This window comes from Urocampus carinirostris, chromosome 5, assembly GCF_059441175.1.
Source record: "Urocampus carinirostris isolate Australia breed hairy pipefish chromosome 5, RoL_Ucar_1.0, whole genome shotgun sequence".
NCBI lineage: Eukaryota > Metazoa > Chordata > Actinopteri > Syngnathiformes > Syngnathidae > Urocampus > Urocampus carinirostris.
Window position 1 is genome coordinate 46,003,372 of NC_142353.1, and position 12,519 is coordinate 46,015,890.

At 43.2% G+C, this 12,519-nt stretch overlaps 1 protein-coding gene across 1 annotated transcript in view; it reads left to right on the forward strand.

Annotated features, from left to right (window-relative positions):
* The window catches only part of LOC148366525 (cytospin-A-like), a 45,536-nt gene that overhangs the window by 15,985 nt on the left and 17,032 nt on the right, over positions 1-12,519 (forward strand). Inside the window, exons 4-8 of the mRNA XM_088336988.1 lie at positions 1,954-3,578; positions 5,090-5,297; positions 7,588-7,661; positions 9,273-9,448; positions 10,781-10,944. Coding sequence (XP_088193114.1) covers positions 1,954-3,578; positions 5,090-5,297; positions 7,588-7,661; positions 9,273-9,448; positions 10,781-10,944 — 2,247 coding nt within the window. The remainder of the gene's footprint in view (positions 1-1,953; positions 3,579-5,089; positions 5,298-7,587; positions 7,662-9,272; positions 9,449-10,780; positions 10,945-12,519) is intronic.

Here is a 12,519-nt window from a genome sequence, read left to right on the forward strand (position 1 = left end):
AAAGTGCCATAAATAAATGATAAAATGCATTTTTTTAACTATTTACAATTCCATTTGAACTAATTTAGACACAGATCTTCCGCCAAAAAACCATAAAAATATAGGTTAAAAAAGAAAAAAATCAGCAGTCTCTAAGATTGAACGAATGAATGCACAGTGCTTCGGAGCCATCAATATCTTTAAAATGAGTCTAAATTTGGCTCATTTTTTAACTTTTTATACATTGCCGTACTTTCTTTCTCAGTCTTCCGTATTTAACTTTATTGTCACCCAACATCTACGGAGCCTTATTAAAGCAGAATGACAGAATTCATTTCAGCTTCTAGCAGCCCATTGACACAAATCGATCATAAATAGGAACCACGCAAAACGGCAGTAGCTCAGGAGGTAGAGAGCTCGTCTTGGGATCAAGGGATCCCAGTTCGAATCCCGGCTTGTCCGTGTTCCATGTCGAAGTGTCCTTGGGTAAGACTCTGAACCCCTAATACCCCCAATAAGCAGGTGAGCGCCTTACATGGCTGCAAGGCCGCTATTGGGAAATGTGGAGCGCATTGTAAAGCGCTTTAGGAAGTCATTGACTTGAAAAGCGCTAGAGAAATGCAGATCATTTCATTTCATTTCATGTGCTAGCAGCAAGACAGCGACTTGATTTAAATCATCAACGTCAACCCTTAAAAAAACGTTCTTTTGAATGGCACTGGATTTCTTCATTTGAAAGTACTGGAAACATTAAAAATATTTGCTTTGATAGTGCCATGAAGAAAGGTGTACGAACCATGAAAATGGAAACGTATCATCGCCAACCATTTTTTTCTTGGTGTTGGAGTTCTTACTGGTCTGATAATGGTATCCTAATGTGCATCCTTGTTACAATTTGAAACGTTATTTGCATTTGAAAAAATGTTGTTTCTCTGACAACGTTACACAACCGGTATTGGTTCTCTGAATGCTGTTGTTTACATGCTTACAAAATCAATGAAATATGCAAACATATTAGTGGTCGACCGATTATTGGCACAAAATTTGACATATCGGTATCTGCATCTTTTTCATTCGACGAGCCGATTGTCTCATGAAGCCCAGACTCTCTCTCTTTCCCCTACTTCTCCCCTCCTCTGCTATCCTCGCTACCCACTACGCATTTTCTAATTGGTCAAGCGACCGAGGGTGTAGCCAGTGAGAGCGACACCTCAGCTTACTCGTCGTCTGTGATAGAAGAGTGTTTGCGATTAGGAGAAAGCGTAAAAAGTCTATTCGATTTGTTTTAGAGAGGCACGTTCATGTGCATATGGAGATATTAGCTGTTATCATAACATTAGTTTGCCAAGCGCGTGTGTTGGTGTTTGTGAGCGGGCATAAGAAGCATGCTAAACTGGAAGTGATGAGCTCTTAATATCACACAAGTTCATCAATCTGGCCCTAAAACAGGTGTGTCCGCACTTTTTTATTTAAGTTAATGTAAGTCATGTTTCTGGTTTTTCATTTCTATTGTAAAAAGTTACAGGGAGCAATTTAACTTTTTCAATACCTTTTTTATATACGGTCTCTGCTAAGCCAAATTTGATTTTCTGCACTGTTAGTTTTTGGTTTAAGTGAAAGATCAGTCATGTTAGTTGTTTGGAAATTCTAAATTATTTAACAGGTTTTAGAGAGCTGTTCAAGTTTTATTTGAATTTATAACAAAAATTCTTTGTTTTCTTACACTACTTTTCAAGCTTTTACATTAAATGAATATATGTTATAAATATCCGTTATCGCCCTTCTCTTAATACTGATAATTGGTATTGGCCCCTAAACCCATATCGTTCGATCCCTAAAACATATTTTTTATCATGCAAAAAAATGTCAACCAACTATTCTTGGTATTTGAGTTTCATTGGCTTTTTCTCAGGATTTCTTTTTTTTGTCAGAACAAGTAAACACAAGATTCGTTTTTGTTCCGTCCCTAATTAGGTTCCTCAAGCAAGCGTACGGCGTCATCGACTTCAAAAGAGCCGACTTCTACACGAGACCGTCTGCGGACATCCAGGACGTCGGCCGTTAAAAAGCAGCCGGTTTCGGGGTCGGCAGCGGGCGACTCGACCTCCGGGAAGCGCTCTCGCAGCCAGGCCTCGACCGAGTCCGAGAGCCGCATGAGCAAGTCCAAATCGGACGGCCAGATCAGCGATAAGGTGGCGTTGGAAACGAAGGTCAATGACCTGCTCGGTCTGGCAAAGAGTAAGGATGTGGAGATTCTCCACCTTCGCAGTGAACTGAGAGACATGAGGGTCCAGCTCTGCATGGAAGGCAAGGACTCTCAGCCGCAGGAAGAACCCGAAGAAGGGGAGAAGCCGCACGCTTCGTCCATCACAGCGGCTGATGTCGAGTCCACTCTGCTCTTGTTGCAAGAACAGAACCAGGCCATCAGGGAGGAGCTCAACCTGCTGAAAAGTGAGAATCGAATGCTCAAAGACCGCCTCAATGCCCTCGGATTCTCCCTCGAGCAGAGGCTGGACGGCTCGGAGAAATTGTTCAACTACTCGTCGCTGAGTCCGGACATGACAGAGGTTAGCGGACAGAGTGAGGGCGGGGCGACCCTGACCTCCTCGGTGGAAGGCTCGGCCCCGGGCTCCTTAGAGGATCTCCTTACCGGTCACCAGCACGGTGGCTCTGCGGACAATTTGGACAGCGAATCCAGTGAGGTCTACCAGGCAGTCACCTCCAGCGACGACGCGTTGGACGCTCCGTCGGGGGCCTCGTCTTCCTCCGAATGCGAGTCTGCGCCTAGCCGAGAGCGCTCGCGCAGGGGCAGCAGCGGAAACGCCAGCGAGGTTTCAGTGGCCTGCCTCACGGAGCGCATCCATCAGATGGAGGAGAACCAGCACAGCACCTCAGAGGAGCTCCAAGCCACTTTGCAGGAGCTCGCCGACTTGCAGCAAATCACCCAAGAGTTGAACGGGGAGAACGAGCGACTGGGTGAAGAGAAGGTCATCCTCATGGATTCCTTGTGCCAGCAGAGCGACAAACTGGAGCTTTACGGTCGACAGATCGAGTACCTTCGCTCTCTCTTGGATGAACATCACGTCTCGTACGTGCTGGAGGAGGATATCAAAAGCGGCCGCTACTTGGAGCTGGAGCAGCGCTACGCCGACCTGGCGGACAATGCCCACTTCGAGAGAGAGCAGTTGCTGGGGGTGCAGCAGCACCTATCCAACACTTTGAAGATGGCGGAGCAAGACAACGCCGAAGCCCAAGACGTTATCGGAGCCCTGAAAGAGAGGAACCACCAAATGGAACGCGTCATGGACTGTGAGCGGCAAGAGCGGGATGCCATGGCGGCGGCGCTGGACGAATATAAAGCGGCAGTCAGCAGCGACCAGGCGGAGCTGAGCCGCTGTCGGACCCAGTTGGAGCAGGAGAGGCAGAGGGTGGCTGAGCTGTACTCCCTTCACACAGCGGGAGACAAAAATGACATCTGCCAGCTTCTGGAAAGTGCCCGGCTGGGGAAGGAGGAAGCCGAGGCCGAGGCTGCAAAAGCGCAAAAAGAGCTGGAACGGGCTCACAATGACCTTGCTCTCCTGCAGGACACGCTCAGTAAGGTCAGTTTTGGAAAGGGACTCACTTTGGGGGTCTTAAAAAGAAGACGTAACCCCTTAAAGTCTTGTCTTCCCCATTTGACCAGTCACTGAAATACGTATCTTTGGAAAGCTTAAACTCTATATGATCCTCATTCCAAAGTGTACTCATCACAGAAACATCACCATCAGTCTTAAACTAGATACTAGAACATTTGAAAGCCGGTATGACTCACCCAAAAGTGCTATAATAGTCCACCCATGACACGATTATACACAAACATGGTCTGGTTACATTCACCAGTCTAGTGAATCGAACAGTGTAAAATATTTACCCCAAAACACATAATACTGACAGATGAAAAATACGCCCCATTATTCCATTTTAAAAATAAACACTCTTCACATGATTTCCAATATGGCCGATCTGTTGATTGACATCACTCTCGGGCAATTGCAAGCTTTTTATCACGGTCCTTGGCCTGTGACAACCTATGAGGGCATGAATTGAAAAACAAAAACAAAAAAAGCAAATAAAATGACCTGCTTTGGCTTCAAAACTATTTAGCCATAAGTGACCGATTCAAATGTTGATTGACGTAATCTTCTGCCCTTTTAAGGGGCGTATTCAAATTAAAGTTGAAAAATGAGCATAAATGCGACACAGGATCCATTATTATGTGCAAGTGTGCACAACCAGCGATTGACTTTTGGAAAGAGAATTCAATCATTTACAATTCTTTCACAATATCTAAAAATTGACCAAAGTCAAATACACGGTTGGGCGGTAAACTGGTCTCCTCCCTACCAATAGAAGAATGTAAAGTACAATGTTTAGTTGACCTAGGACCAAGTAGGGCTTAATGCTATTGCTTGGCTGTTTGCCAGCTAATATGCCCATGCTTCACACATTTGATTAAGAAAAAAAAATCAGGCAAGATAAAAATGCTCTACTTCTCTAATGACTCGGTGTTAGTAGCACTTGCAGTCATTATGGTTCAAGAACAGCATTTAATATAATTTGGGTACATCTTGGATTGGGGTTTTAGGCCAATTTTACGGGAACGTTAACCATGTTAGACTTCTAGACTTATGGGAGGGTAAGGTTTCACTTTAGGTTTTTTTCTTGTAACACCAATGTGATCCTACAAAACATTTTGGAGCTGAATTCTCCTTGATAAATCTAAAATAGGTTATTCTGCAGGGTTCCCCCAAGGTCTTAAAAATCAAAAAAGTCATCAATTTGATAACTCCAAATGAAGGCATTGAAAAGGTCTTGAGTACCTTCGCTCTTTGCTGGATGAACATCATGTCACCCCGCTTCTTTGGCGCAGGGTGAGGCTTTAAAGTCCCCCGCCATCGAAGCCAGGTGGGGTCTGTCACGACTGGCCCCTCGCCCCCCCAGAGTAGGTGCAAGATTGGTCTCAAATTTCATCGGATGCGGTCTTGAAAAGATCTTTAAAAGTCTTGAATTGGAACCCTCGGGAACCCTGTTCTGATTTCAACGAGCGACTGCCGTTCCTCTGTGTGAGCAGCTGGACCGGGAATATCGAGACTTTCAACAGCAGGCGCAGCAGCAGGTGGCCGAGCAAGAGCACGTCTTGGAAAAACAACGCGTAGAGCTCCAGGAGAAAGATGCGGAGATCGTCGACATGAAGGAGACCATCTTTGAGCTGGAAGACGAAGTGGAGCAGCACCGAGCTCTCAAGCTCCACGACAACCTCATCATCACAGGCCTCGAGAGTAAGCGGCATTGTTTGTGTTTCTCGTTTCTCGAACATTTATCCCTGGTACTGTGACTTGGCTTTGAAAGTCTTTAAAAAGTGCTTGAATTTGCTCATAACAAAGGTGTACTCACCTTGGTCAGAGCATAGATCTTCCAGATAAAGCGTGGAGTGGATTAGATTTTCTGTCCACACAAATGAATACAGAAAATCTGGAGGTAATTTACCAGCGTTCTGTAAAGAGTATTCTACAATGTGTCTGGGCCAAACATGTGGTGGAGGGCCGTCGACAGAACTCTCAACGGGACGCGGCGTCGTGTTTGTTCAGAGAAGCTAGCTCGTGGCTACGAGACGAGGGTGGTCCCTTTCTGTTCCATGTGAGCTAGCTTGAAATTGTCAAGGAATTCCTTGGCGAACTGCAAATTAAGGACCGACTGATATGGGTTTCCGGGGCCGATACCGATGATTAGTATTCAGAGGAGGCCGATAACCGATATTTGGAGCCCATATTCATTTCCTGTAAAAATGGTTGTAAGATATTTTGAATTATGCAAAAAGAAACAATGAATATTTGTTATTGATTAGAATAAAACTTAAAATATCTCTTTGAAACGCTCACTGTAAATTGAAATTTCATCACAAATAATATGAATAATCTTTCCCTTTAACCAAAAGGTAACATGGCAGGCAATACAATTAGTCTTATCAGCAATCCATGTAAAGGTACATAAAAACGTTCCCCTTTTTGTTTTTTTTACAATAAAAATGTCAATACAACCAGCATGACTAAAACAAAACGGGGAATCGAAACCCTAACAAAGTTCACAAAATAAAAGTATGGGCGCTCCTGTTTTAGAACCAGAGTGGCAAAGTCATGTTATGCTAACAGCTAATGACTCACACTTGAGCGTGCTTTTTATGCTCTCAATCACAAACAGAAAACGCTTGATTGACCACCTCATGTTATGATAGGAATTAATATATCCGTTTCCATCTGAATGTTCTTCCCTAAATCAATATAACCATTGGATGCATGAGTGGGGTCAAAAATGACCCCGTGGGTTTTTATTCTTCAAAATGCTCACAAATAAAACAAGTTATAATATTGTCATATTCCAGGTATTCCTCATGAAACATAGTTATGAGATGATCCCATTACTCTTTCTACGTAATTGCTAATATTTCATTTAAATCAAAGAGCGGAAAAGGGATCACGAGGGACGGGCTCAGAGAGATATCGTTAAAGCTGTTGAACTGAAGCATAGATGTACTCTTGCATGTTACTTATACTGCAGGGGTCTCCGATGTGGTGACCCCTAAAAGGGGGCCTGCGGACGTGTTCTGAAAAATATTTCCAATATGGCCGCAAGCCTCTGACCTTTTGATTGACACCTTGCTCAGCCAATAGCAGGCTTTTTGTCCCACGGTCCACAGCCTGTATTAGCCTATAAGGAGCCTGTATTGATAAAACTGAGACCGCCTTTTTTAAGCTTCAAACATTTTTAGCCAGTAGTAACTGTTTAAAATGATGATTGCACATTGGTTAGCCAGCATAAGTGAGTGCAATTTTTTAACGTGTATTGAAATCAGAGCTGAAAAGTGTGTATTATCACGCGCAAGTGTGCACAATCATCGATTGACTTATGGAAAAAGAAGTCAACATTTACAACTCTTTCAAAATATCTAAAACAAATGGCTAAAGTAAAATTTGAGTTTTTATAGAGGTATGTCTAGTTTTTCAAATTTGTGATTAAATTGGACAAGGCATCAGGTGAGGTTTTAAGCTATTTTCTAACCCATTTTCCAGCTCAGATGCCCATGCTACTCTCGTGCAGGCACGTGATTGCAAATAAAAATTCAGGCGAGAATAAAAACCTTTATCCGTGTGATCCAACTCGGATGACTCAATGTCAGTAGCACTCGCAGTAGGGACAAACCGTTGCGAGTGTACCCTTTGAAAATAGACCAAAAGTGTCCAGGTTCTCTCACTGGTTCAAGAAGAGCCATGGGTACATCTTGGATCGGGATTTGACGCCAATTTGACAGGAACGCTAAGGGATTAAAAGCTGTTACTTAGTCTTGATGTCGGAAGTCTTTGTGTGTTGGACCATGACAGCATTAGCATACTGCATATAGCAGGAATGATTTTTACATCAAGACCGGTATATTTGGCTACAACTGCATCGGCTCGCTACAGTTTAACTGTACGGGTCAGGTGTATCGACATTTCGTTCTGTGTGCATTGTTACAAAGAATGACAATAAAGGTAAATTCTATTTTATTCTAAACGCAACTATTTTGTTTTCTAGACTCCGTAAAAAAGCTACAGGACGAGAAACGCGACATGGAACGGGAGATCAAGATCCTTAATCGCAGACTCCGGGTGAGTTGGTCCCTCTTGACTTGGCATGCTATTAGGAAATAGTAAAAAAGGGTTATTTACATGGTGACCTATCCCACTTGAAATAGTGTTCAAGAAGGAAGTTTGTTCTCATATGGAAACCATTTTATATAATGAGAAAAACTGCAGTTTTTTTGTGTCATTGTGACAATTTTTGTAGGGGATGATTGTTGAAAGAGCCATTTCTGTCTAATTCTTCAAAATAACATCATTTTGGCACAGGGGTTCAAAGATAAAGATGTCAAATTGTATTTCATTTTTTTCTCATCAACACCAGGCGAGCAACATGAAATATAGGCCATTCATAAGCTATAGAAAAGAATTGTGTTTTAAGCCGAGATTTCAACAGTTCCAGAGGTTGCAGATCAAATCTCAGAGGGTAGAGCATTCCACAGCTCTCGGACCAGCGGATTTCTTCTTGGCTCCTGGAATCATTAGTAGACCGGCATTTTCTAAATGAAGGCTCCGATCAGGAACGTAGGGGGAAACGAAATCTGAAAGATATGAGGGGGGCAAGTTCATCATCATTATAATCATGTATAAACCAACAGAATCTTAGAATACCCAACATCTTAAGCTTGGGGCGGCATTAGCTCAGGAGGTAGAGCCCGACATGCTTCAGGTCAAACGCTGGTCCGCTGACTCATCTCAAATCGTCCTTCTCCTTGGTATCACCACCAGGCAGGCAGGCGGAAAAAGACAGGACAATACAGAATATGAGGTAGGCATCAATCATAAGCTTTGGAATAGAAGTGTGTCTTAAGCCTTGATTTAAAAACTTCCATTGAGGTTGCAGATCTTATCTCCGGAGGCAGGGCGTTCCATAGCACCGGGGCCCGGATGGAGAACGCTCTCGAGCCCGCAGACTTCTTGGCTCTCGGAGTCACGAGTAGACCGGCATTTTCCGAGCGCAGACTCCGTGCAGGAACATAGGGGGAAATCAAATCGGAGCGATAAGAGGGTGCAAGCCCATGCAAACATTTATACGTTAATAAGAGAACCTTAAAGTCACATCGTAAGTGGACTGGGAGCCAGTGCAAGTTAACCAATACAGGAGTAATATGCTCAAACTTTTTTGTCTTAGTCAAAAGTCTAGCTCCCGCATTCTGAACCAGCTGCAAACCTTTGATGCCAGACATCTAGAGACCAGAAAGCAATACATGACAATAATCAAGCCGAGAAGTCATAAACGCATGAATTAAAACCTCTGCATCTGATTGGGACAGCATCGAACGAATCTTCGCACTATCACGGAGGTGGTAGAAACCGATTCTAGTCAGATTTTTCACGTGTGACTGAAACGACAGATTAGGATCAAATATAACACCTAGATTTTTGACCGAGTCACGATGGGTGATATTCCATCTGTCTAGGTTCAGGGCAGTGTTTGAAAACAACTCACGATAGTGAGCGGGACCAATAATCAACATTTCAGTTTTTTCTGGGTTAAGGCGCAACAAATGAAGTGATTTTAAGGCATGGATTTCAAGGTTTAACTCATTCTAAAAGAGTTACTTTAACGCTTAAGAGATATATTTAATTCTCGTTTTCGATGACATATTATTTAGCATTCAAACGTCCCTCGCTTCGCAGGAAGAATCGTTGGAGTGGCGTCAATTTCAAGCCGACCTGCAGACGGCAGTTGTCATCGCAAACGATATCAAATCCGAAGCGCAGGAGGAGATCACGGATCTGCGACGGCGACATCAGGAGGCCTTGGAGAAGAACGATAAGCTGAGCAAGGAGCTGGATGAAGTCAAGAGCCGCAAGTAAGCCACGCGCATCATTTTGGACATCTTCCATTACCTTTTCCTGCCACATTCGTTGATACTTTCTTGCTCTAACCATGTAAATCTTGGATTTAACATCTGCATGGTGATCCATTTTAAACTATCTATATGCTGTAGCGAAAATGGCTTCAAATTACGTTTTTGGGGTTCAGAATCTAACTGGTGGTTACTGATTCGGCCAGCAAGTGGTGCTCAGGATATCTCGCAGGAATTAATCCCCAAATTGGCCTCTTTTGTTTCTAGTCTCAAGATGGAAGCTATCATATTTTTTTTGCTTTAAATTGCTGATTTGGATAAAAATGGATCAGTCCAAAAGAAAACTAATAGACTCACAAATAAATGAGTCTAACAAACTACGATTTATTGACACGGCAAGGAATATTGAATCAAAAGAAAGAACTTTGTTGACATAAAAACTCGCAATGTTAATGAGGGGAAGGCGGTTGAAAATTCTGTAGCAGGGATGACAGTCCCAGTCAATAAACCAGATTTTGAGATAATCAACTCATTTAAATGATCAGGAATTATTTTATAGCGTGTCAAAATGAAATATTCATGCCCAGCACCAAGACGGTTTGTTGGGTTATCCTTTGGGTAAGATAAAGCAACACGCGAGGGCAGAGAAAGCAGCATGGTCCTTGGAAAAAGCGGAAACTTTCTTCTCTTTTTTTGGAGACTTATCTTGCGGACTTGACCGGGAGGGACCGATCCCCGGGCCATTGTCATTGTCGTGCAGAAGGCTTCCTCGCCGAAGGGCCCGCTCTGGGTTTTGTCCTTCTTTGCCGACCAGGCTTCCCCTATGGGTCCCCGTGTCCAGGAACAGGAAGAGAGGCGTTCGTACCTGGCCTTTTAAATGCCACTGATTATCAGTCACCTGAGGCGTGTCCTGTGAGCAGTTGCAGTTCCTGTTTTTTCTTTTCAAAATAAAGTTCTCCAATGGGTTGATTATAAGAGTTTCATTTCGACACGCAATGAATTAAAAATTTTGGCCCGAAACATGACACGCATATACAAATCATTCATCTTTTGTACAAATATACACTTTGGGGGTTTAAATCTTTATTACAGCTGGAGAGTCTGGTCACTTCCTGTGAATGAGTGCAATGTCTGTTCGCGGGCCCTGGTGTGCGTGCTCTTGTGTGCACTTTAGCAAAAAAGCAACTCATAAAAAAATTGTGGGTCTTTCAAAGATGTTAGCGGGTTTTTCAGTCCTCTACATGCCAATATTAAATTCTATATTATTTTTGACTCTACGGTTTTTTTTGCCCATGGTCTTAGTATGCTGTTGGTATCCTGTATTTATTTCCCCAGGCAAGAGGAGGAAAGGGGCCGAGTGTATAACTACATGAACGCAGTGGAGAGGGATTTGGCCGCGCTCAGACAGGGGATGGGTCTGAGTCGTCGATCTTCCACCTCTTCTGAGCCTTCGCCGACTGTCAAAACTCTCATCAAGAGCTTTGACAATGCCTCGCAAAGTAAGTAACAAACAAAACAACAAACTTAATCGCTCAATTTTCTGGAGTGCTTTTCAATGAACCCCTTTTTAACATTTATGGATTATATATATATATATATATATATATATATATATCTCATCTCATTAGCTGCACCGTTTATCCTCAGTAGGGTCGCGGGGGTGCTGGAGCCCATCCCAGCAATCATCGGGCAGTGGGCAGGGGACACCCTGAACTGGTTGCCAGCCAATTGCAGGGCACACAGGGACAGACAACTCGCTCACTCAATCACACCTAGGGACAATTTGAACCGGCCAATCCACCTGAAATGCATGTCATACCCCCCTAGTGTGAGGTGGCTAGAGTCATTTCTGACTCTTTTTGGGAGATTGATTCAGAGGAGGGGATTCCCAGCCCCCTCGCTCAACCCAACTGAGGTGTTGGGAGTCATTAGGTGAGCAAACCCCCCAATTCCAACCCCTAATGCTGAACACCAAGCAGGGAGGCAACGAGTACCAATGTTGTAAGTCTTAGGTATGACTCGGCCGAGGCTTAACCCACAACCTCCCAGTCTCGGGGCGGGCGTTTATGGATTAACACAAGTTTTTAAAAACATCAACAATTTGATCTTTTTGTAAAAAGAAAAAATGGGAAAAATTGAGTCACTTTTTGTAAAAATGAAGAGGAACAAAATCATTTCGGTCATATTTTACTAACAATTCCCAAAAATGTGTTAGTTCATTTGTGTTAAACAACCTGAAAAAGGGTTCAGGTTTATAATCCCCTCCGAAAGAATAGTGTTCTAATCTTTATAAATATATCAACTAACCCCAAATAAGGGTCAGATTCAAGGGTTGATTCATTTTCTTTAAGTATCGAAGTAAGTCGGTACAGAAAAGAACTCCTAAAACACTCCCAAAATCAAGTTGTCTTCTTTTAATCCAGCTCCTAAAATTGGGTCATTAGAAAAATACAAACCAAAAATCAGGGTTTTCTCTTTAAAAGCTAAAATAACTTGAATAGGGATTATAAAATATGGCTCAGTTTTCCCCATTTATTCCTAAACATTAAAACGTCTTAGGTTTTTGTTGCCCCCCAAGCCCCCACCGTGCTGAGAGGACCCATTTCCGACCTGAGGAGGCATCATCTCGGGAAAGCTAAGCAGGGTCGGGCCTAGATAGTACTCATGTGGGAGACCACCTGGGAATATTGGGTGCTGTAAAACGGTCATTTGTCACACACTCTGCTGCGACAGCACTGACTGTACCTCTTTGGTCAGTGAAAGTGAATTTCCCTAAGGGGACCAAATGAATTAAATTACGAATATTATGATTAGTAGGAAAGGCTGACAACCTAGCAGAGTTCTTTTGATAGAAAACACCACCCTTTACATCACATTTTACACGTCCCCGACATATGAGATATTTTTTAAGCACATGGCGACCTTCAACCCCCACTTCCTGTTGACCAGAATTTGCAGGGGTCAAATTATTATTCCGGTCTGTCCTGCCCTTTTACAAGCCCCTGACCACCAGGCATGTTTTCTTAGGAAAAACCTCGATGCTTTGAATAACACTGCCTAAAAAGGATCGTTAT